Source organism: Phycomyces blakesleeanus (assembly GCF_001638985.1).
Source record: "Phycomyces blakesleeanus NRRL 1555(-) unplaced genomic scaffold PHYBLscaffold_11, whole genome shotgun sequence".
NCBI classification, from domain to species: domain Eukaryota; kingdom Fungi; phylum Mucoromycota; class Mucoromycetes; order Mucorales; family Phycomycetaceae; genus Phycomyces; species Phycomyces blakesleeanus.
The window spans coordinates 329,113-354,441 of NW_017265144.1; the positions used below are offsets into that span (position 1 = coordinate 329,113).

The following is a 25,329-nucleotide window of genomic DNA, read 5'->3' on the forward strand; positions in this document are numbered from 1 at the left end:
TAGCACGCAATATCAAACACTATATAATAATAGCGCAAAACCTTATGTGATAAAATTGCTTAATCAATGTCTTTACCCGTATGCTTGGCCACCTGCACCACCACCACCTAAATGCAAAACACGTTTACCACGGAAACTCCCGCGTAATTTTGCGCGCTCTTCAATAGCAGCTACAAAAGGAAATATTAATAAAATAGTTTCTACTACTCTAAAATGTTTCTTTTGCTTTTTTTTTTACCTTGACGGGCAGCAGCTTCTTCTCTTTCTTCATAATTGAGAACAAGTTGTTTCAATTGCTGCTGTTCCTCGCGCTCGGCTTCCTGCTTTGATCGTGTGCTGACAGCCAAGACAGAATCTGAAGGAACCTCCATAACCTTGACTTGCTGTCGGTTTCCCTTCTTTGTAAGTAGAGTAAACGACATGTGGCTATCATCCTCATTCGCCCGCGCCTGAGATGCTGTACGACGATCTGTGCAATTTGTGCAATTTGTGCAATGTGCGTGCGCGCATATGTATAGGAATGACAATGAACTGGTGAGACCTTTGTTTTTTTTTATTCCCCACTCTTTTCTCTTTGTACCATTGACTGAATTGAGTTCATACACAGCTACCCCCCCACACACAGTCACATCCCTTCCTCTCTATCTATTTTAAAACATATGTATATGTATATAGACAAATGTGTACCCATTCATTTGATGTTCCACATTAGCATAAATTTCTCTCTTTTTTCTTTTACCTTGTGCTCCACGGAGGTTCATTGGAATAGGAACATCGAGAATAAGAGATTTCTTTTCGAATTTGCGCGATTCGATGCTCTCACTCATCATCTTACTAAACTCACGCTCAAATTCATCATCATCTTCGGTAGAAATTGGCTCTTCCTTGTGTTTGAGCACAACAACATCTTCATCTCCGTCGTTACCAATGACCTTAATTGTTTGAATGATTTTTAAAGTAATTAGTTTTTTTTAAAAAAAATTACACACAGACACAGATAAGCATTGCCATTATATTCCATATCAAGTTGTAATTGTAATTGTAACTCACCTCATCGTACACATCTTCTCTGTCGTCTTCCAAATCTCTGGAAGCCATGCGATCATCGTCTTCTCCTTCGTCACTCGAAGATTCTGACAATTCACTTTCCTCAAAGCCATCATCTTGAACTTTACCGTCCGACCCTTAATTGTTAATATATAATACATACATATACAAAAAACCATATTTAGAATACAAACAAATTCGCCTATTCGTCCATTCATTCACTCATGCATTTGTTAACCAATACACCAACTCACCAACCGATTAACCAATTAACCAACTAATACACTTATTCTTTTTACTTCCTTTTCTCTCTCTCTGAATATAAACATCCTAAAAAGAAAAGAAATTCTGGACTACTATTTTTCTGGTTTGTCTTTACCTTGAACAGATTTAAGTTGATCCAGAAGCATGCGGTCCACAGCCTCATTTGCCTCTTCATAAGATGTAAATATCTGTAACTGAGGGCGAAGCATTTCTAGCGTGTCTGTAACCATAAAGTCGACATCCATAGGTGGTTTGAGTTTACTCAAAATGTACATCTATTGTTGTTGTTGTTGTTGTTGTTGTTGTTGTAATAATGAGATACAAAAAGGATGAAGTAAAAAAATAAATTAAAAGGGTTATTTATTTCAGGTTTGTTAATAAGGTCGATTAAATATCAACATGTTGTTGTTGTGTATATATTTATATTTTACCTGAAAGAAAGCTAAAAAGTTATCAAGCTTCGTTTTTGAACTTCCTCTGTCAAAACACATTCCACAGGTATCTAAGAGGGTACAGCAGAGGCGAATACGGAAAAAGTCATTTGGTGCATCCATAGGACAAAATCTATCTCTGGCAGGTCTTCCGTATTCTTAACAAACAAAATACAGAGCAGTTAAAACAATTTAGAATTTAGACTTTACACATATACTTCTATACATGTATATATATGTGCGCGTGCAAAGATTTGTTATACATCGAATTTGGTAGTTTGAAACCAAACAGAAATAAAATTGTCTTACCATGTCCCAAGGTTACAATCGTGTAAAGAGTGTCAAAAATGATTGGCGAATCTACCATACGGTAATTATACAATTCACCCAAGTACTTTGCTACAGCAATACGTCTTTGATTGTGTTTAAAGATATTTTGCTAATATGAAAAAAATAAAAATAAAAAATTATGATACATATAACAACAATATCAAGATTTTTCTTTACCTCTAAACCAACACGAATCTCTTCAATTACACTATCCACGAGTTGCATACCAAAGTCGGAGTGGTATCGACTTAATCCACTGGCAAGGATAGCAATCAAATGAATATTTCCATACTTGACCTTCCAAATCTTCTGAAAGATCTTATAGAGAATGTGTCTGATGTTGGGGTCTTCCCAGTGCAGCTTGCGCATCTGCTTCAACACCTTGTCGAGCGACTTTTTGTTGAGATCAATGTAAGCTAGCTTACGAATATAGAGCTCCATCGGCGGTCTCTCTTTCTTTATAGTTGCGTCTCTGTCAGGTGGACTGGCCTGATAGTATGCATTTTCAACCATCATCGATTGTCGATTATCCAGATGTTGAACAGTCTTTTTGCGCATAACTGTCTCAAGCTACAGAAAACATATAAACACAAACAATTATAACCTGTTGTTGTTGGATATACACTATACACATTTATCTGAAGTTTCTGTTTAAACTTACCATGGTTGCCATTCTTTGATTTGTTTCGGGAGATTTAAGTAAGAAACGACCACAGGTCTCAAGAAGATTGCAAACTACATCCACATTCTGGTTGCTAAAATCATCCAAAGCTACTTTGAACATGTGGAAGATGGTATGGGCAGGAGCCACCTTGAACTTTGTAAGTTCAGAAATGAACCTAATATTCTATTCAAAATAAAGTAAAAATAACAAGTGCACGCATATACACATATATACATGTGTGAGTAAGCCGCCAATAAACACTAAATGCATTACATTCTATTCTTGTTGTTGTTATTTGGTTACCTTTACTCTCGATTCCAACAAGTCTTGAGTCTTTTTTCTTTGCAATCCTTTAAATTCATGTTCAAGCTAATCCAAAGAATAAGTTTCACTTTCTTGTTTTTGTTTCGTTTCTAGACTTAAACAATGTATATATATATATTTATGTAATTACTCACAGCTGCTACAACAGTCTCTCCAATATCAGGATAATAGTTGTTCAGAACAGCAATCAGTCTTGCATAATAAGGTAATAGATCCACACGTTGTCTAGGAACGCCCAAAAGAGTCTATATTTTGTACAGCCAAAAAACAAAAACAAAATCAGATCCACATATACACAAAATGTTCTTTTTTTTTGTACCTCTTTTTCTCTCTTTCTCTCTATTTATGTTTACCTTGACTAATCTCTTTCGAGCAGTCTTTGAGTTGACATAACAAAACTCAACAGCAGCACCATCGATCAAATCTCTGTTAGCCAAGGTTGGAAGACGAGCCAAGAGCGCATCAACAACAGCAAGATGGGTAGGCTTGACACCTGCTTCATCCTTATCACCACTATAGTTTTGTTTTACAAAAGAAAATTTATATGCATTTGAATGAGACTTTTATATACATGCACACAGTAACGAATTAATTTGTTTACCTGATGGACTTGTCCACAATTGTCGAAGGATCTACATCATCCTCTTCAGTATCGTCCTGCCCTGTTTCCTCTGCACCTTCTAGAGAAGTATCTTGATCTTCAGTAGAGCTATCCTTTTCATCATCCTTTGATTCTATTTCCACTTCGGCCTTTTCGGCCTCTTCGGTTTCTTCTGTTGTCTTTTCGTCATCATTCTTTTTTGGAGGCTGAGATTCTAAAAATACTCCAGGAACCAGGACACGAAGATCGGGCAGGTCTTCGTAGAATTTACGAGCATCCTCATCTTCAAAAGCACCATTTCCATTATTTTCCTACCAATAGACGCATATAAATATTCATATATTCCATAAGAAATAAAAATATAAAAAAGCAAATACACACCTTTCCATCAGCAAATGCATTGTTATTTCCTGAACTGACAATAGACACCTTTGCCTCATTGTCATCTTCAGGAAGATCGGGCATTTCTACATCCAACGACTCTGCCAAACTATCAAAAAAAACACACACATACATACATTTGTTTAATTTTTTTTAGAATAACAACTTTCTTTTTTCAATGCACACACACACATATATATATATATTAATTGACTTACGTTTGTGTGTTGGCCAAAAGTTTTTCATACGCTTTTGTAGCCTTTTCATACTTCTTTTTTGTCTCTTCTGAAAGCTCTCCTCGAGAAAAGAGGGTTTCATGATTGCGACTATCCATGCGCTTGATGTAAGTGTGTTCTTTCAAGAGATGCTTTGCCACGCTGCGGTAGTACTGATCCAAGAGATCCTTGATTAATGCCCGGTTTTCGGGCGTCACGGCACTGTTTCCTGTTTCCTTGACAACAAGACCTCCCGCAGTCACTGCATCCGAACCCTCCTCTGCTCCTTTTTCTTCATCGTTATGTTGTTCTGCTGCTCTTTGCTTTCTGGGCACAATACCAAGGATCTCTTGACCAAAGTTTTTTAAAAACGAAGCTGCAAGTTGAATATTGGTGTGTTGAACCATATCCGTGCCCAACTATAACAAAAAAAAAAGTAAATCCCCAATTTGAATAATTCTGAATAATTTTCATACACACACACACACACACGTAAATTAGCAGCCACTTACCAGATCCTTGAGAACACGATAAACAAATCCACCTGCTTTGCTGTCTTTCTCGATTTCCTTGTCATCCCTCTTCTTTTCTTTTGATGATCCAATCATACCAGCCACACCATCCCTGGGAGCCTCCACTCCTTCCAGATTTGCAGAGGCAAGCGAAGGAATTCCATCTTCTACATTCCGCAGCACACCCACGAGCCACAGTTCGACTGCAATGCGTAAGTATGTTCTCTGTCGCAAGATACGCGACGTCTCTTCCTTCTCTCTTTGTTCAGGTGTCAGTGTGCTGAGGTGTTGTTTGGTTGGTAATTGAAGTATTTTGAAAAGTCCAAAAGTCAATAGTAAGGTAAACGTATCTGGGAATCGTTGATGTAGTGCAGAAACAACCTATTGTGTAAAGAAAGAAAGAAAAACGAGAACAATTAAATATTCAAGTATTTGAGTATATATAAGAATAATGATCATAATAAATAGAATGGAATGTGATATTATGGTTTCATTTACCTCTGCACATGCAGAAATATCGGTACTGTTTTTACATTTGGCCATGCCTTCTAACACACTGCCGACTATTTCTGAAATGTACTTTTCGAGACTAAGTTTCTTAATGTCATTGAGTAATTGCTGACTGGAATCTGCTGTGAGAGCTGTCTTGCATTTCTTGATGAATGCCGTATTCTTTTTAATATTACTATCGAGGTTCTTGTATAATGATGGATCTAAAATGTACAAATGTATTAGTACATGTATATACATAAAGAAAAGGGGGTTGTTACTTATTTGAAAGACATTATCATTATCATTATTGTTATTTGTTTTACTTGCCTGCTTTGCCTCGGTCCCAAGCTTCTTTATTCGCGTGCCAAAGGGTTTGTTTTCTATCCATTACTGACTGATTTGTGTTTTATGAATATCAAAAAATTAAAAGACAAAAAAAAGAAAGGTTTACAAAAGAAATCAATACTTGGATTTTAAACTTTTTCTTTTTTCTTTCTTTATTTGGTCTCCCTTATTCGTACTGTATTTCCACCGTCAATTGGTCGCTTTATTGAAAAAAATTAGCCGTATTTCAAATTTAAATTGGTCTCTTTCCTGAACTTCAATTGGTCCTTTTTCCGAACCTCAATTGGTCAGTTACAGTGGTTTTCGCTTAAAAACCAAATTTTTGGAAAATAATCTTTCAAAAACTAATAAAAAAAAATGAAACTGGGAAGTGGAAAAGGTACAAAGGTCAAAAGGATTCAAATAGATTTACTGTCTGATTTCAGTCCTCTCGTTCCCTCTCCCACGTTCATAATGTTTCCTTTTATCACCTTTATCAATATTCGGCAGTAGTTGAGTATTAGGCTTAAATCAACAATGAAAAGCACGTTAAACAATGATACAGAATACCTTCATCTCTTTAATCCCTCTTCCTCTTGATGGCACCCACAAAAAATGACTATTCTCGCTACTGCTGTTAATAATGTCTATTATGAAATAATTGAGTCAAACAGTATCTGGTTGTGAAAGATGTTGATATGATCGATAGACAAATGATAAATATTTATTATTAAATAATGGATCAGTTATTTAGGGCATTTAATGCTATTGTTTGTTGAAAAAATAAAATAAAGAATTGTTCGAAAGTTATTTTAATCCAACTGTATGATCCACGACTGCTTGTCTCCAGGCCTGAATCTTTGGAATTTCTTTAAAAGCTTCGACACACTTTCTCGGGGACGTGGGAGCTCCAATGGACTCACGAATGGATCGGAAGAGCATATTATTATAACTGGTTAACTTTTCGAAGTAAATACATGTATCTGCTGTGACAAAAAGAACAATAATTGAGCACAGAGTACTTGAAGATAAATCGTAATCTTACCATAATAACGCTCACAGAACGTTTGTAATTTAGTTAAAGACAATTGAGCACTGAGCACAATTATCAGTTTTGAGTAGATCTTGATAATATCACGATGATTTTTTTTGTATTTGAGGTTTGATCATTGTGCCCCCCACAGAAAATCCAATTAAACTTGCTGAGTAGGACCTGTTATCAAACTTTATTAATACGCCGTCCCGCTTTGTCCTATTCATAGCAAAGAACTTGCATTCTAGCCAATCCAACTCAAGTATACCGTTATTAGAGATAAGCAATTGCTTTACAATGAAAATGATGAAGTATGTGGCAACTGTTCGTTCAAGCACTCGTTGGTCAAACGAGTTTCTGGGGTGAATACATAAAGTCCAGGCTAAAAATGAATAGGTTAGAAATATTAAAGCATAGACAGGATTATAGTTGAAAATGCATTACAAGTGGCGGGTTGTGACTTCAATGAAAGCTGCATCCGAATGGCCAGTGGAATTAAACACTTTATTGAAACCTACGGCTCTTAGGGATACAGAATATTTGTATAAAGACTTTCTTTTGTGGTTTGCAAAAAAGAGTGAATGGAGATTGCTTACCAGTTGGTGCTGTCAAACTATGGGAATATAATTAGGGGAAAGAAAGAGAAAGACATGATATGCGTAAGAAGGCCAATAAACAATAAAATATCCAGCTATATTGCGTCACACTCTAATTACAACAACTCCTTATGATTCTCTATATAGCAGACGGTTGAGATAGTGTATTTATGATTATTTATTATTTCTTTCTTAGAGAGGATGTCTTCGAACCTGAATTGCAAGCGTTTGCAAATTTGTATTTTACGCGGCGAATTAAATTCCAATATGTTTTTTGCCAACTTCATGATGGAGGCCACAGTGAGCATTTGACGCCAAAAGTTAGTGAATCCCTGATTTTTTGCTTCAAATGCTCACTAAATGTCTACTAGAAATTTAGCTTTTTTCTTCCCCTTTAAAACAAAGTATATGATAGCCAAGGGTCGCTTCTTTGTACTTACTTAATATAATAAGCCTCAGGAAGTCAGGTTTATTAATGTCTATTTCCTTTACATTTCTTAGTATTAATGTTTTCAACTTATAAATCCTCATAACTGTGCCTGAGTTTTATTTATTTTTGATTGAGTTTTACAAATAATTATTTTTTAGCCGTCTTATTATCACAACTCGACATCCTCTCTATTTATACTTGTCTATTATTATTATTATTATTATATTTTTACAATAAAAATTTCTTTTGAAACATTTAACAAATATTAAAGTCTGACCCCAACCCAGAAAAATGTATATAACCATAAAGCATTAATTATGAGTGACGTTACATACTTTCAGCCTGTCCAGAATGCCCTGCCAGAATGTCCTGTCAGGCTGTCCTACCAAATTGTCCTACCAGGCTGTCCGTAAGGTTTCCCTTTTTCTTTTGGGTGAGTTTGAGGCAATTGACCAAACGTCACTCGTGACGGGTCCTCAACTGGATCTCCAAAAAAGGTATCTATACACCATGTCTAGTAAAGTTATACCTCTTGGCTCGTGCCTTTCTTTTTTGCTTTTGCTTTTGTTTTTGTTTTTTATTCTTATTTTTATTTTATTTTGTTATTTGTTTCTTCTTTCCTTTTATCCTTAAAAAAATTACCAAACCAAACCAATTGTCCTTTATCTCGCCTCCCCCTTTTTTTTCATCCCCTCTCTATCCATCTTTATATCTTCATTTTAATTATTGTATAAAAACCCACACACACAACAAATAATAAAAAAAAAGTATCAATGATTAGCGCATTTTTTATCTACAACCAAAAGGGTGAAGTCCTCATCTCACGTCTCTATCGTCATGACCTCAGGTAAGAATATATCTTTAAAAAAAAAGAGAGAAAGAAAGAAAAAGTACTTTTAATGCAACCGAGTACAAATGAAGAATGAACCAATACTTGTAAAAATAATAAAAAGCATCCAAAATTATTTTTACTTCTTTCTAATTGACAACACTCTATTCTTCTCATCCTCTTCTTTATCCATCTCTATTTGAACCTCGAACTCGACCACAACAATCGATAAACAACAATTGTACAAACTCCACCACACCACACCATATTATACTACACTGTATACAGACGATCTGTTGCTGACATTTTCCGGATTCAGGTCATCTCAAACACTGACGTCCGTTCACCCATCATCACTCTCGGCTCAACATCCTTTTTTCACGTGCGTCATGAAAACCTGTACATTGTGGCGGTCACCAAATGGAATGCAAACGCTGCTCTGGTATTCGAATTGTGTTACAGAGTAATCAACATCGGTCGAAGCTATTTTGGCAAATTTGATGAAGAAGCAGTCAAGAACAACTTTGTATTGATTTATGAGCTTTTGGATGGTGAGAGAAAGACCTAATTAAGAGACTATGATATTTCCTGGAGGAAACTGAAGAGGGCGAGGAGGGCGAGGGGATTATAGACATACACAAGAAAAAGTCAATTGAATTGAATTGGGTACTTACAACAACTATTAAAAAAATTGTTTAGAAATTCTCGACTTTGGTTATCCACAAAATAGTGAGACTGATACATTGAAGATGTACATCACAACCGAAGGGGTAAAGTCCGAGAGAGCAGTGGAAGACTCGAGCAGAATTACTATCCAGGCCACAGGTGCAATCTCATGGAGACGCAATGACATCAAGTACAGAAAGAATGAGGCCTTTATCGATGTCATTGAGAGTATGAACTTATTGATGAGCAATACAGGTAAAGAAATAATAAATAGCAAATAAGAAGAGAAGGAATAATATCTTTTTATCTCTCTCTCTTTGTATGTCTATTATTATTATTTTTGGGTTAAACTATTTGTGAGTATTTATTAATCTTTTCTTTATTCGTTTTGTGTAGGAACTGTTCTGAGAGCTGATGTTGCAGGACAGATTCTTATGCGTGCTTATCTGTCAGGTACACCAGAGTGCAAATTCGGACTCAATGACAAACTATTGGTAGACAATGATACTGTAAACCGTACCACGCAAGTATCTAGATATATATATTTGTCTTATTATTTTAAAAAAAGAAGGTAAGATTAGTAAGAACTTATTCTAACGGATTTTTTTTTATTTCAATTATTAGTGCTCGTCGTGCAAATGCTGTTGAAATTGATGATTGCCAATTCCATCAGTGTGTTAAGCTTGGAAGCTTTGACAACGATCGTACCATCAGTTTTACTCCTCCAGATGGTGAATTCGAATTGATGAAGTAAGTTATATATATATATATATATATATATAATTTCTTTATATTTCTTTATATGATTGTGTGTGTGTTTTTTCGCAATTGGATAGCTTATGTGTGTTTATTGTATAATAGATATCGTACTACAGAAAATGTCAATCTTCCTTTCAAAGTACACCCTGTAGTAAATGAAATTGGAAAGACTAGAGTAGAATACAAAATCAATGTCAAGGCCAACTTCTCACCAAAGCTGAGTGCCAATAATGTTATCTTGAGAATTCCTACTCCCCTCAACTCGGCCAAGGTAGAGGTCAAGGTCAGCTCTGGCGGAAAGGCAAAATATGCACCATCCGAGAATTGTATTATTTGGAAGTATGTGATTGTGTGATCTTGTGCCGATTATTATTATTATTTTGGATGTAGATGTACCAAACAAGTGGCCCAGACTTTTAACAATATTACAATTTTTAGGATTCCTCGTTTCCAAGGTCAGTCAGAGCACACTTTGAGTGGTGAGGCAGAACTTACTTCAATGACCCACAAACGTGTGTGGTCACGACCTCCAATTTCGATGGACTTCCAGGTAAGAAGACATATAGGAATTGTTTTGTACACGACAATTAATTACTTATCTTTTAAAGGTCTTGATGTTTACATCTTCGGGACTCTTGGTGAGATTCCTCAAGGTGTTTGAGAAGAGTGGCTATCAGTCTGTTAAATGGGTCAGGTATATGACAAAAGCAGGCTCATACCAAATCAGGGTAAGTTATTGTACCGGAATATATGTTTAATACATAATTAAATAAGACAGAAAAATATTAATAAGCCTATTATTTGATTTCTTTTTCTTTTAGTTTTAAGAAGGTGTATATGTGTGTGTATATTTAATGATATACAAAGAGATGGAAATATGGCTAAAAAGAAAGAAGCACTTACACTTCACATTTACAACAACAACAACAAAAAGCACGTACACCTACCATCTTACTATCTACAATTTACACTTACACTTACACCAACATTTCCACCAACATTTCTACCTAAATTTCTACCTACACTTACATCTACACCTACACAAACAATACATACACACATATATAAATATAAATATAAATATAAATATATTATATTATATTATATTATATTATTCTGTATATCATTTTCTCATCTTCTCCTTCATACTATTCTATACCATATTATTCTTTAATGATTATTTTCTGTTAAAAAACGATTTTATAATGAATGAAACTTCATTGTAATATTCTATCTAAAACAATAATATCATGTATTTGTTCTATAAATCAATTAAATAAAAAGATAAGTAGATAAACTGTACTTGTTTAAGTATACACCCTTTTTCGTAATAAGAAAAGCAATGTAACAAGTGTTGGTTATCTAAAAAAAAAAGTCATTTTGATATTCTTTAGTATTAAAACATCAATCACTTAAAAAGAAAACAACATGTATAAGGCTAGAGAGAGAGAGGGTATGTGTGTGTGTGTTCATTAAGTAATAATCATTATCAACAAACCTTTTTGTAGTTTAAATATATTTGAATGTTGCCTACTCCTATTTGTTTTACAATGCATTCACACGCATAAATATACTCACAGTGCAAGAGTATAATTCGAATTTAAATAAGAAGAGTAAGCAAGTATTAATGAATTGCAAAATACAACCTTCAATATTCTGTATAAAAGAATAATTCACCAAAAAATTATAAAAAATTTACTAATATTCTTGTTAAGATATTACAAACGCATGGTAGAATATTTGTATACTAAAAAGACCTTTAGAAACAATTCTAAAATAAAATAAAAGCCTACATGGAGAATTGGGAGTAGTGGACGTAGAAAATGATAATTAAGATGACCACTAAGAATATTACTGGATATAACAAAGTCTCATTTCATTTATATCATGATACTGTAAAGAGTATATTTCCGTTAAACATATTAAACTTGACGTGCTTAATATTACATGCGACATTTGATATTTTGGATTTATTAGAAGAAGAAATAAAATAACTAAACTGCTGCTGCGTATCTATATCTCTTAATTTTACAGGTACACAACGTTCCATCCTAGCCTGTTTAAAGGAATAAAGAAATAATGAAAGACCGTATATGAACTTCAGTTCTCTTTTTGAGCAGCTTGATAACTTGATTCTATCAAAAGTTACGGGGCTTTTTTTTTTATCTAAAAAAAAGCCTTGAGATTTTAGTTTTCATTCATAATTGCACCAAAACAGCCACTGTACTTTTTATCACAAATAATATACTAGTTTTTGAGAATATTTCAAGCCAACTATTTTGTGGCTATTTTTTTTTCCTAGATTCAAATCGAACTCTGACTTTTTATCAAGATGGAAAAAAAAACATATGGTGACAAAGGTTCCTAAGTCTTTCAATAATCTGCTTCTATTCACGTCCGGTTCTTGGCTATATCAAACTAGTCTTTATGGTGCATTTTATCAGAGTATAAAAAATAAGCTGTATTATCTATATACTGGGTTAAAATATCCTTTTCCTTATTGCAACAAAAATACAAAATTCATACAATATATTTCCGTATTGTAATCATATTAAAGTTTATGCTAGCTTTAAATTGATATTGTGTGCAATCCAGAATGATAAACATCCTCAAAATTCTGGATTCAAAGCCTTTAAACTTTATATATTGTGCAACTTGAAAATATCACATAAATACTTTGTTTTTTCCCAATTAATTGGGTGCTCTTCTAATAAAAGTAATAATACCAAACAAACAGCCTATTATCATTCTACTCCTCTACTCCTCTACTCCTCTTAATCTCTTTTTTTTTTGTAAATTTCTATGTTGTGGAATGCTTCTACAAAGATTATCAATTATTTTATGTATTTTACTATTGGCATTTATACCCAAATGCTATGCTCCGCCGATTCAGCAAGATGATTCTCCATTTATCAGTAAATTGCCTGTAGTTTCAATTTTGCGGATTGTCTTTGTCAGTTACATAGCACATATCGTTACCATCCGCCCTACAACCGGTATCAGTACCTTTTCTACGCTAGAACGGCGTATTATGGGGTTTCTATTTCCTTCCAGTGAAATTGGCATTATATTGGGGTCTATGTACAAAGCATATTATGGAGATGAAATACTCAAAATCACCAAGTATAAGCCCTTTTTGGAACGCTACGATAAAGAAATCGAAGGAGAAATCTTCAAAGTCAAAAATAAGAACGACCAAAGTTTACAAGCCTCGACAATAACAGCTTTACCAGACTCAACAACGTCAGCCTCGTTAGACAGAACAAGAACGGCTTCAATGGACGGAATAAAGTCAACTTTATTAGATGGAGTAAAGAGAGTATCATTTGACTCAAGGTCAACATCATCAGACTCATTCTCCTTGGATGGTCAATCTGCAACCGAATCCAAAAATGACGAGGATTATGACACAAAATATAACGAGACCAACAACAAATTCTCAAGCGTTGTAAACCTAAGAAATCGACTAGTAAAGGATACCAGAGAAGAAAATAATCTTAATCACCCTCAAAATGCAGCGTATTTAGCCGCCTTTCTTCATATAATGGGACCCAAAAGAGCAAAGAAAATTAAACACTGTATACTAGCAAATTCTTTAATCCTTGGCTCGGAAAATAACACTGGTGGCGCAGAAGACTCGAACTACATTGAAGGGCTGACTATCAATGGTCCTGGAGCAGCCTGTAATTATCAATACAAAATAAACTTAAATGATACCCATTTCATGACAGACGATATGATCAATCAACTCGAAACGGCCCACTATATCGACAACATCCCGTATATTGAAATATTTATTACAATTGTACAGCTGTTTTTTACGGCGATTGAATGCATGGAAATAGACGGGGACAGATGGGTCAAGCTTATTATGATTATATACACTATAATGTCAGTACTTCAGACAGTTTCTCTAATTGCATTGCATAAGCAAACAGCGACGTTTAGTGTCATAAAATATGACCGATTTGTCATTATTAAATATGATCACTATCATAATAATGTACCTCCACATAAGTCTTTTTATGATAAATTAGATGTAAATGTCTTTTGTTTTTTGGCAGGAATAATATCATTCTTGCTACTTGGTATATGGGCAGATTATAATAATCATAGTGTCACAGAATGGCTTGTAATTTCATGGATTATTAGTCCTTTAGCTCTCTATTTCATGTTTTTTTTAAGTACCATGGATATATTAGGTATCATAGGGATGGGTATTTTGTTAATTACCTGCTTTGGGCTTCTTATTTCTGCCACAATTATTGGATATTTACCAAAGTAATAGTATAGCTCATTTTTTTTGTATTTCAAATGATAATGTATATCTCTTGTTGCAATTAATAAAATTCATAAAACATTTATGACATATTTATCAGAATATCTCTTTCTACTTTCAGTGTACTTTCTCACTTCATTACCTTACCTCAGGCTAATTTCACACTTCTTTAAAACCGCTCAATACTATGTACATTTTGATTTGAAGGTATATGTCTTTTCATCCATACCCATTTAAAAAAATAAATGAAGGAAAAGGAGACAAGATCTATATATATATATCCAGTATGGCTTCCTTTATAAAGCTTATCTGGTCTTTTATTTTGGCTTTTTAAAATTCTTGATTACCTCAAGAGTTACAGATCTTTGACAAAAAAAAAACCACTCCAGGTATTCAGTGTTTATTTCAGGTTGTGCCACAACAGCCACTATGTCTTTTATAGTATGCAATACACAAGTATTTGCAAACATTTTAAGCCATCTATCTTATGGTTATTGGTCATAAACTCAAATTGAAGTTTAGCTTGTGTATCAAAACATTAACATTTGTGTTAGCATTTGTTCTTAAACCTGTCACTACTTTATTACTAGCAGTACTAGTCTCTGACTACCTCTAATGTCCTCAAAATAAATATTCCTCAAGTATAATAACCAAGCTATATACTGTCTTTAGACTACTAAGATGCCCGCTTATTCCAACATAATACGAAACGCATACCTAATATTACTATAGTGTAATCGTATTAGAACTTATTTTAGCTATAGAATTATATTGCGTAGGCTTTGAATGGTTGAGCATTCTCGCCATTTGCATTCTAAGCCTTTGAATCTTATACATTATATCACTTGAAAGCATCATATAAATACTCTATCTTCCCAATAAGTTTCGTATTATAATTAAAATAAATAAATACCAATTAAATATCCCTACTATCCCTCTATATTTCTCTTGTTTTTATTTGCACTGTAAAATTACAAATACTAGTGCTTCTTTTATCTCTTTTAATATTATCCTTTATACCTAAATGCTATGCTCCACCAAGCCAGCAGGACGATAATACATCTATCATTAATTTTCCTATTGTTTCAATTTTACGGACAGTCCTTGTTGGTTACCTGACACATGTCGTAACTGTCAGAACAGATTCAGGCTTTCATGACTTTTTTACTTTTCGACTTCGCTTGACAGCTCTCGTGTATCCATTCAGTGGAATCGGTTCTGCAGTGACATCTATATATGTTTCATTTAATGGAGACAGAATACTCGGTATCGATGGATACAAATTATTATTAAGACACTACGAGAAAGAAAAAGACCAAGAAGCACGTAAGGAAGAAGAACAACTGCATACAATCACGATGGAATTAGTATATTTTCTAAATTTGAAAAATATATCACTATTTAACACCAAAATGATAAAGAGGACGACGATGATACCCAAACAAAATTACACAAACGACATTCAAATGTCGCCAGGCTAAGAGATCAACTAGTCAAGGATGTTAAGAAAGAAGGTTTTACGATTGATGATGAAGACAATACACCCTACCTGGCAGCTTTTTTGCATATAATAGGCCACAAAAAAGCAAAGAAGATCAAGCATTGTATCTTAACCAACTCTGTATATATCGGCTCCGAGAAAGTTATTGATGAAGAGAAGGAATACTTTTTCAAGTCTGACATAATGGTTGTTGTTGGCCCAGGTTCATGTTGTAAATATCAAAAGCGACTACTATATGACAAAGCTAATACCATGACAGAGACTATGATCGATCAACTTGAAATGGTCCACCGCCTGGACGATTCTTCATATCTTGAAACATTTGCTACAATTGGACAGCTGTTTTTTACGACGATTGAATGCATGGAAATAGACGGAGACAGATGGGTAAAGGTCATCATTATTATATACACTATAATGTCAGTGCTCCAGACAGTTTCTCTCATTGCTCTACATAAGCAAACATCGGCCTTTAGTGTATTCAAAGATGCCAATACAAAAACATCGGCGAAAAACGATGATCCCATTTCAACCAAAAAAGAATACAAAAGCGAATTATCTGAAGATGTCAGTTCTATTTCAACCAAAAACGAAGACAACACCGAATCATCTAAAGATAATCTCCCTGTTTTGATCGAAAATGAAGACAGTGGAATTCTACCTAAGACCGACGCCTCTATTATATCTCAATGTTTGGACAAACTCAAGAGAAAAAAAGCGAGGACAGCGAAACTTAGAGCTGACATTATCGAAATTCTTACTGCATTTGCAGGAATTATAGTGCTCTTGTTTATGGGTATATGGGCTGATTATAATAGTCACAGCGTAACAGAATGGCTTGTAATATCCTGGTTCCTTTGCCCTTTATTGATTTGTACCATTTCCACTTGTGTTTTTTGTATCGAGAGAAATGCAGAAAAAACCACTGAAATATTACTAGTCCCTTCCTTAATCATTCCTTTTGGACTCGTTACTTCTGCTACAGTTATTGGATATTTACCAAAGTAATATCATAACTCATTTTTTTATTTCAAATTATAGCGTACGTTTCTTGTTGCATATAATAATAAAGGATTAAACATAACATATTGGCAAGGAGATCATACTATTTGAAGAGACCTTAATAGAGGCGAAAAGTGCTTTTTCTACTACACAAAAATGCTGTGGGACACTGTTTCCCAACCAAGTAGAAATACAGAGGCAGAAATCAAGGCGCAAATAATGCGTCGGCGGTGTGGGCGTTGATATGGTTTCAGAACTGTGTAGTGAGACTACTGTTGAGCCATACTCAAGAAGGTGTGGTCTCTATGAATGGTAAGATTGATGAAATCCGGCGCTTGTTCTGGGGCAACTCTACTTACTCAATGGCCATACATAGATTCTCAGTGCATAAACTATCTCATTGCTTTGAGCTTTTAATTCTGAGATATGATACTTTCTGTCAATAGTCCCAATTGAATAATAAGATGTTTCTTTGAGATGCGCAAGGATTGGATCTAACTAGGATTGTAGAGGCTCGAGTGTCTCAGGAAACACTATATGTTTTGATTTCCAATAATAACACCTGGCCTAGTGTGTATGGGAGCAATGGTCTTATAACTACTTGAGCTTATGGATCGCTTTGGACTCATGTTAACTCGGTTAAACAAAGGTTATTTGGGTTATTGGGGTTAGTGAGACAGAGATAGGAGTGGATTTAAAGTCGATTAGCTGTTTTTATATTACGAGTTTTTCTTTCTTTCTTTAAAAAAACAAAGCAAAAATTAGCTTACGTTATTATGGTACTCAATTGGATTCTATGTAGAAATACAAATTGTCTCATTAAACAATGATAGTGCTTCTTCGTTGAGTGCAACAAAATCCAAAAGTATCAATTTTACAGAGCTTTTCTATAGCATTAATACGCTTTTTTTCATATATTCTCCTTTCGAGTTACTTGCCTAAATCCTCACCTTTGAGTTTAGCTTTACATTTGTTTTCCTTGTATTTTCCGGCCTATATATTCAAAAAAGACCCTTCTGGACCTTGGGCGTTTAATGAAAAACAAACAAACAAAAAATTAATGTGTCGAAATTGTACGCCATATAATAAAGGGTGATGCAACCATTTTATGTGTGTGTATATACATAAAAACGTATCCTCTTTCTACACAATTGTTTTATTTTATTTTATTCCTTTACAAAATCTTGCCTCAAATTTATCTGAATGGAAGAGGCTATTGGTGATAGAAAGGCTACTCCTCCGCTTGTTTCTGATACCACCAAGCCAATGAAACTAGAAGAACTTAAAGACTTTGAGGGGAAAAGCGACAGTAAAGAAAGCTTGGATAAAGAATCAGTTGACACAAGTACCAATAGAGACAACGAGGAAAACAGCAGCCAGGATTATGACCTTTCCGTACTTTGCTCCCCTCCTTCTCCTCGTCCTCTTTTGGCCAAATCTTACAAAAAACGCAGAAAGAGAGAAATCGACTATGCCGATCTTACGAAAAAAGTGAAGAAGGAGTTAAGGGAGTCCAGCAGGGCTCTAGAGGCAAAAATTGAAGACTTGTATAAGAAAAAGCTAGTAGTTCTTGAACATGATCTTCGAATTAAGAGAGAAAACGAATATAAGCATAAAGTACATGAGAATATAACAAAAACAACAATGCAAATAGCTCAACTCTACAACTGGCCAGAAGAAAAAGTCAAGAAAGCACTTGAGGAAAACTTTAATAAAGTTTATGGTGGCTAACAACCATCAATTTTAATATCACACTTCTTATCACTATCATTATCATTATTATTCAATGTGTATTATGTGCAATCTCTGCCCTTGAGACGATTTATTGTTTTATTTTTAATAATAATAAAAAAGAAGGTGCTCATTCTTATTCTTAATAAAAAACCCCTTTCTTTTTGCTCCCAGGAAAATTATCTTAATTGACATTGTGTCGCCTATCTGATCTATCAAAAAGTTACTAAGCACAATACATTCACTCTACTAGGAATAGATGCTTGTCTCATAAACTACCATATTTTTTGTTTTCCTTCTGTAAAAGCCTTTTTCTTACAACTCAATCCCTCATGTCATCAAGAAACAAAAAGAACAAGATGCCTGTATCCTAGACGAAAGTTATGAGTTTGAACATGGCCGCTTTATTTTGGGTCCTATAAAACCAACAGCACCTCTCAGCCCCTGCTTGCAAACCACATGAATATAACTTGAACAGCAATCCATCACACTATCAAGCACCAGAGAATTACTTTGAGCAACTGACTCAAAGAAAGTCTAGAGTTGAGCTCGAGCAATCATATTTGGTGTGTTCTGAAAACCAAGGTCCAAGAGAGAAAAGGATCTACAAAATAATGCAAAAAGTCCTCAAGGATTGCAATCTTCAGGTGTGCGAGATACTTGACCCAGAAAGTTCCCTCTTGCTCTTGTAGACAAGTATTCCAGATAGAATACAAGCAGTGATAAAAGCTTGCCGTGGCTACACCTTATAGTAACTTCCATTTCTCTCTTTTTATCTTTCTTTTATAATAATACATATTGCTATATATGATAAAAGCAAGTTTCATCTTATTCAGTCGAGTTTCTTCTGAAAGATATGGGCTAAAGAAGCCTATTTACGGTAGACTGAACCCGGAAAAATTGTGGAAACTCTCTTCCGGTGTTCTAGTTAAGAAGAAGATGAAATAGTTTTCATTAACTTGCAATTATAAACAGTAAGTATGCATAGTGATACTTTAAACTTCGATGTGAATTAACTTTTGTTAATTTTCTTCTTATTCTGCCTCCAAAAACATAGATAGAACCATTGCTAGTACGGAACCAATTGAACGAAAAATTCCAGGAAGAAAAAGTTGACATGCTCTTTCAAGCAAATTCAATAAAATTTTGGATCCACCGAATGTGGCCGATTTGGTGTTTCTGATAACACAAAAGGCTTGACAGAAGGGACATTTAAGATGCCTAAAGTACTGAAAGATATATTTGTGCACATAACAAACTCTTCTCCATCGCTTGTTTGCGAATTGACCGTAGTGGGATTTCTAATCATGGGTATTAAAGAATATCATAAAATTAAAATTACCTTTAAAAATTGAACTAGTATTCACTTATTAACTTATTTGTAGAAGCAAAGTTAATCTTACTGGTTATGGACTCTCCTACCAGCTATGTTTGCCGTGTAAACAGGCTAACGCCTTTAAAGGTTCCAGAACTAGTCGAGGAATTTGGTAGAAGAATGCTGCCAATCGTAGAAGTAATAGACAAGGCAAAGCTTCTGATGGAAAAGTTGTATATCCTATTAGTCAATGACGAAACCCCATTGGATCTAGAATTTGATGATGGCTCAAGAAATGGATCAATCCCTCTCTGCTTTCACATTCAAAGGAATATTGGTCTAAAAATTAGCATTTTCTTTTAATTCCTAAAAAAAATAAAGTTAATTTTGATACAAAAGTTTTCTAAAATACAAAAATATTTATCATATCTCTTTGACACGCAAACATAAGGCATATTAACTGCATTATGGTTTAATAGTTTTACTTATGTTATAACCGTCTAAACAAAAAAAGGCGATTCAAAAGACAATTTTGAAAAAAAAATACCATAGGCATTCTTCAAAATCACTCTTTGAATCCCTCCTTTTTTCTGCAGTGTAACACCACCTTTTTTTCATAACAGCTTTAATTAGCTACGAATAATCATCTAAAAATCAAATATACATATATGTCTCTAATTTAGTTATTCGTAAGTAATTATGTGCTGTATTCTGGAACAGAAGTACAGGAAATTCGGCTATACCTGAAAGGAGGGGGACAGCAATATAAACATATAAAAATATTTTATTATGGCTTTCTTTCTAGACCTTGCGCACTGTGGCATGTAGGCAACACAATGAGAGCCGAAGAGTAATTTATTTGGATAGGTATAGAAACAGTAACCTATGTGACATTGTGCAGAGTCTTAGAAGTAGTTTATACAGAGCTATTGATACGCTCAAATTTATTGATAAAGTCTCAAAATTTGATTATTACAATGTGAAATTAAACTATTTGTTTGGAGAGTTATGTGGGGTTACATGATGCTTTACATCCAGTGGACAGGTTGCTAGGATATATGCAATATTTTTTTGACAGAGGGTGAAAGTATATATAGAATTGGGAATGATTATTCTACAGAAACGGAACGGACTAATATTGCCGGGTTAAGCTATGCAATAAATTTCATGAGAGAAAACCGGGTGTAAAGGCCTCAAAACCAAGCTGGAAACACAGTATGCACTTCAAAGACCACGAAAAGAAATTGCTTTCACCATGAGTAGAGCTGGAGACCTTCCATCTGGCGGAAGGAGTGCTATATCAGTACGTAGTCTTGCAACGGGCCTCTTAGAAATGGTGATAAAAAGGGAGATAGGAACACATCTCTCGAACACCACTCTAAGATATATAAAGATAAAATCTAGGTATTAGATTGTGCAATCATGTGTGTTTATGTTGTAGACTTACTCTGCCTTTTCTGACCAAGAAGATTTATGCGCTTGCGCAAGACATAGTTCTTTGGGAGAGATTTTTTTTCTTTTGACTTGCTTTAGTCTTCCAGGAGCTTTGACCTCACTAGTCACAGGGAAGATCATCTCAGGGTGATCAAAATATTGTTTGGTATTTTCAATGAAGCTGTTCACCTTTGTCATCAGGTCACGAACTTGATGTTCACCTTCACAGCGCCGAAAATGTTTCTCAAGCCGAGAAACAGACTTCATCCATGGAGCAGACTCCTTGATAATAATACTATCAACAGCACTGGTGTCTTTAGTCACATTTCGGCAAGACATAGCTGAGGAGAGAAGCCAAATTTCCGAAATATCGGCCAAAGTCAACACACGATCTCTCGGAAGACTGTGACGACAAGGGAGGCCAAACACCACTTTCACTCTGCATTGGCAAGGCTCATCAGGGTTAACATCTTCCAAAATTTCGGCGCGTATAGTGTATAAAGCCATTCTGGAAACTGAATGGTTTAATCTACGAAGATTACCATCGTTGTATATCCTGGCATCTGTAATGGTCGCCTCATTCAGCTCATGGTCCTGGTAGTCACCTTCAAACTGAAGAAGATACATGTATATTTGCTCAAAAGAAGAGTCAAGAGTCTGGATGGCAGATATTTTTCTTTTCAAAGCATGGTGGTCACTCTCAACACGCTGTGTTGTCACACAGTCCAAATGTCTAAATTAACTGGTGATGTAGCCAGCTCACTTCTCCTTACAAGTCATCCACTCATTCTCGAAATACATCTCAAAAGTTTTTTTTTCTACGATCTTTGCATAGTCCTCTTCATCTTCCTCCTCCTGCTCCCTGCTCTTATGATCTTCGCAAGAAGACAAGAACTCGAAGAGTTCAAGCTTCTCGTCAAAAACCTCGCGCTTGTCACTGAAGATCATACGATTGACCATGTTTGTGCAGGTATTTCTTTCGTTTCCTGGCTTTATTGTCTTCTTAGCCATCTTGAAAACGTTATTAAGGATGTGCCAGCCACAGAGAAGCTTTGTGTTCATGGGAAATGCCAAATCTAATCCATTCATTAATGCCCTGCACTTGTCAGTTACAAATACTGGTCTTTCTTCGATTTCTTCGAGTACAATTGCTCTCAGGGATTCCATAAACCAGACATAACTGGGTTCTTTTTCATCGAATACCCAGGCCAACCCTATTGGGAAGCTTTTCAATAGTTCTCCACCAAGGCTACTGACATCTTCCACACACACCAATGACATCTTTGCACAGCTGGTCTTATATGTGGCAACCACAATCAAAACCTCCGGAAATCGCCGGGCTCTTTTGATCATTGTTTCATTTGTGAAAAAAATGTGTGGCAGTCTGTTAGTTTCATTGGACTTGTACAGAACCTTAAATCCCTTTGCTTCCATATTCTTAATGAGTGTCGTAGCAGCATAGTTTGACCCTTCATCTCCACGAGTAGCACTGTATTTGAGGTTATTTATATCGCTAATCCTCAATTTTCTCATTCCTGTCACTTTATCACTTGTTGCCTTTTGAACATCGAGACTTGGCGTGATTCTCCAACATTGTCTTTGCGATTGTGACATCCTCAGTGATCAAAAGGGACATTCTTCTTTTATGAGAAGAACCCAAATTCTCAGGGATGATAGGATGCTTGTGGAAATGTTTAATGTCACCACGGGCGGGAAAAGAAAGATATCTCTGGTTCTTCAGCTTATAAGAGAATCTTAACAGAAAGGGGCATCCAGTGAGAGAAGAGTTAGGCGCATTTTCTTTTCTTTTATCAACACTGATTTTTCGACTGTCACGATAAACACCAGTCTTTGAACAAGCAAAGTGAAAGATGTCTAATTTTTTTTTATACTTGATCTTAATGGTAAAATGGTTGGAATTTTCATAATCGTTTACGGCCTGAAGGATGCTCTGATTGTCAGGGTAACCATTTTCGGAGAGCAAGAGGGTTGTTTTAAGCGAACATATATTTTCAATATGGGTACCGAAGTTGATATGTATGTTTAATAAAATAGCACTGTATTTAGATGAGCATTTTTGTTTGATTCAAGTATGTATTGTTCGAAATTTACATAGTGTTCATAATGTACACTGTAAAAAAAAGTATTGTATTCCGTTATTATTTGCAAAAAAAAATCTTACAACTAAATGTCAATAAAAAAAGGAGTGTTTCCCGAAAAATTGGGATAACTTTGATGGGGACAGCGTTTGCCTATGAAAGGATGAAGACAGAGGGCCTAAGACAATTTCAACCCGAGCCTCGAACTGGTTTTTTTTTAGAGATCTTTATTTGTCCTTAAAGCATCCCCAACAGTTACATTTTTGAAAACATTTAATAAAAAAAACAATTGGTCATTTTACTATCTATTTGATGTATTCCCATGTAAGATTTTAAAAAATAATTACAGGTGAAGAAGACTATATTTGATAGTATAATTATTATTTAAGTGCTTTTTTTTTATTGAACTAATATTTGGCCCTCCATTTTTTTTAGTGTTTTCAAATACTAGTATAGCTTATCAGAACTTTTTTTTATTGAAAATAAAAAGTGCTACTGCTGCAAACTCTCATAAATTCACAGAGTTTTAAGTAATTTTGTAATTTTTAAAGAAAATTAAAAGGGGGGAGTGAGAAAGTGGGGGGAAGGGTAAGTTATGCATTTATGAAATTAGAGTTAAGAGAGTCTTGGGGGATTGGTTTTATAAAACGAATAGTGAAGGATTGATTATATGTTGAAATTATTTCTAAGAGTCTAGAAAAGCATTGGATTTTTTAATAAACGAATAGTAACGGGGCGATTTTTGGGTATTGACCAATTCTGAAAATCTTAGGATATATTTAGATTCGTTAACAAAATGAATGGTGAAGGTATCTCTTTTTTTGCCTCACAAAAGCATCAAATTTATATGTAAAAAAAAACTAGCCCGTCTAATTCAATTTATAAAAGAATCTAAAAAGATCTCTGAAACACTAAGGCGTTTCTGAAACAAATAGCTACCCCGTCCAACGAACCGGTTTATAAATCACCAAAGTTTTCCTAGCCGTGGTGATATTTTTTGAAACACTTGATTACCCCTACCCAATCATTTTATAAAAAAATATAAGGTTTCTCTAAAACGCCACTCTTGCATGGACTGCATGACTGATATTCATCTCACTCCCCCCTTTTAATTTTATTTTTTATAAATTATGAAATCTTTTGAAATTCTGTGATTTTATGAAAATTTGCAGCAGTAGCACTTTTCTTTTCAATGAATTGTACTGATACGCTACACTAGTATTTTAAAATAAACCGAGTTGCTGCCATTGCAGTTTTTGCACATTCAAAGACTGGAACTAGAAGAATCTCTTACAAGCATTACTTATTTTTTTAACTTCCTCATCTTCGGGTGGACAGTTCATTCAATAAACAATATAAAAAAAATATTTGAAAATAGTTGATATAGGCAGACTAAAAATTCAAAAAAAAGGACAAAGGAAAGAGCAATTTTTTAATCGATTCTAAATAGCTAGTGTTCCAAATCCTCATAAAAGCACAGAATTTCAGAAGATTTCATAACTTTTAAAAAAATAAAATTAAAAGGGGGGAGTGAGATGAATATCAGTCATGCGGTCCATGCAAGAGTGGCGTTTTAGAAAAACCTTATATTGTATGTCGTTCCTAATACAATACTTGTTGCTTCCACTTCGGATTACAAAGTGGCACTGTTCTCCGTAGTAGAAAAATTGAATTCTGTATATGAGTGCTGGCATGATGGTGCCTTGTAGGTTTGTAATAATAATCCTCGAAACTGTTGGATGTCAAGCTCCAACCGACATGAGTTTTAACTTTGTTTGACGAGTTTCCGAGAAAAACGGCTTTTGTGCTGGCTGCCGACCTCAACGAATGGGGTAAGAAAGACTCACTAACACTTTCCTTTACCATATGAGCTTTTACCCAGCTCACTAGTGTGAATGGTCGAATACTTGTAGGTGTTCCTTGTTCATATGACTTGTCAAGGTATGTCAAAAAAAGAATATGGTCCTCTGGTAACGATTCGCGTTTTTGTTGGGTACGCAACATAAAAAAATATAACGCTCACACTGCACACAGTTCAGCTTTGTCTTCATATAGTAAACCGAGTTTTGA

The 25,329-nt window shown here is 34.8% G+C and overlaps 9 protein-coding genes across 9 annotated transcripts; 6 read left to right on the top strand and 3 right to left on the bottom strand.

Annotated features, from left to right (window-relative positions):
• Positions 1-203: 203 nt before the first annotated feature.
• PHYBLDRAFT_112799 (hypothetical protein) lies at positions 204-5,519 on the bottom strand (the record flags this gene model as incomplete). Its single annotated transcript, XM_018428310.1, has 16 exons — positions 204-449; positions 708-932; positions 1,051-1,184; positions 1,427-1,586; positions 1,743-1,900; positions 2,052-2,181; positions 2,250-2,642; positions 2,734-2,919; positions 3,040-3,105; positions 3,195-3,305; positions 3,414-3,553; positions 3,738-3,972; positions 4,043-4,151; positions 4,261-4,676; positions 4,770-5,150; positions 5,268-5,519. The coding sequence occupies 16 exons, from the start codon at positions 5,517-5,519 to the stop codon at positions 204-206; spliced, it is 3,342 nt and encodes a 1,113-aa protein (XP_018291265.1).
• A 2,693-nt stretch (positions 5,520-8,212) lies between these two features.
• Positions 8,213-11,199, top strand: PHYBLDRAFT_124964 (hypothetical protein). The gene is made up of 9 exons (XM_018429020.1): positions 8,213-8,491; positions 8,762-9,024; positions 9,173-9,394; positions 9,536-9,686; positions 9,764-9,889; positions 10,001-10,237; positions 10,337-10,448; positions 10,507-10,626; positions 10,720-11,199. The coding sequence occupies exons 1-9, from the start codon at positions 8,418-8,420 to the stop codon at positions 10,723-10,725; spliced, it is 1,311 nt and encodes a 436-aa protein (XP_018291266.1). The 5' UTR covers positions 8,213-8,417; the 3' UTR covers positions 10,726-11,199.
• A 1,047-nt stretch (positions 11,200-12,246) lies between these two features.
• On the top strand, positions 12,247-14,350 carry PHYBLDRAFT_65828 (hypothetical protein; the record flags this gene model as incomplete). The annotated part of the gene is made up of 4 exons (XM_018441538.1): positions 12,247-12,343; positions 12,456-12,546; positions 12,725-14,179; positions 14,278-14,350. The coding sequence occupies 4 exons, from the start codon at positions 12,247-12,249 to the stop codon at positions 14,348-14,350; spliced, it is 1,716 nt and encodes a 571-aa protein (XP_018291267.1).
• Positions 14,351-14,606: 256 nt separating this feature from the next.
• On the top strand, positions 14,607-17,622 carry PHYBLDRAFT_168581 (hypothetical protein; the record flags this gene model as incomplete). The annotated part of the gene is made up of 6 exons (XM_018435894.1): positions 14,607-14,667; positions 15,279-15,503; positions 15,599-16,682; position 16,720; positions 16,869-16,992; positions 17,483-17,622. 6 exons carry the CDS (start codon positions 14,607-14,609, stop codon positions 17,620-17,622), a joined length of 1,635 nt encoding a protein of 544 aa, XP_018291268.1.
• Positions 17,623-17,883: 261 nt separating this feature from the next.
• PHYBLDRAFT_145632 (hypothetical protein) lies at positions 17,884-18,411 on the top strand (the record flags this gene model as incomplete). The annotated part of the gene is made up of 1 exon (XM_018431497.1): positions 17,884-18,411. One exon carries the CDS (start codon positions 17,884-17,886, stop codon positions 18,409-18,411), a length of 528 nt encoding a protein of 175 aa, XP_018291269.1.
• A 332-nt stretch (positions 18,412-18,743) lies between these two features.
• On the top strand, positions 18,744-19,103 carry PHYBLDRAFT_145633 (hypothetical protein; the record flags this gene model as incomplete). The annotated part of the gene is made up of 2 exons (XM_018431498.1): positions 18,744-18,776; positions 18,843-19,103. The coding sequence occupies 2 exons, from the start codon at positions 18,744-18,746 to the stop codon at positions 19,101-19,103; spliced, it is 294 nt and encodes a 97-aa protein (XP_018291270.1).
• Positions 19,104-19,628: 525 nt separating this feature from the next.
• Positions 19,629-20,089, top strand: PHYBLDRAFT_145634 (hypothetical protein; the record flags this gene model as incomplete). Its single annotated transcript, XM_018431499.1, has 2 exons — positions 19,629-19,722; positions 19,797-20,089. 2 exons carry the CDS (start codon positions 19,629-19,631, stop codon positions 20,087-20,089), a joined length of 387 nt encoding a protein of 128 aa, XP_018291271.1.
• A 424-nt stretch (positions 20,090-20,513) lies between these two features.
• Positions 20,514-21,499, bottom strand: PHYBLDRAFT_168584 (hypothetical protein; the record flags this gene model as incomplete). Its single annotated transcript, XM_018435895.1, has 3 exons — positions 20,514-20,609; positions 20,981-21,104; positions 21,174-21,499. The coding sequence occupies 3 exons, from the start codon at positions 21,497-21,499 to the stop codon at positions 20,514-20,516; spliced, it is 546 nt and encodes a 181-aa protein (XP_018291272.1).
• Positions 21,500-24,387: 2,888 nt separating this feature from the next.
• On the bottom strand, positions 24,388-25,263 carry PHYBLDRAFT_65833 (hypothetical protein; the record flags this gene model as incomplete). Its single annotated transcript, XM_018441539.1, has 2 exons — positions 24,388-24,474; positions 24,874-25,263. 2 exons carry the CDS (start codon positions 25,261-25,263, stop codon positions 24,388-24,390), a joined length of 477 nt encoding a protein of 158 aa, XP_018291273.1.
• Positions 25,264-25,329: the final 66 nt, after the last annotated feature.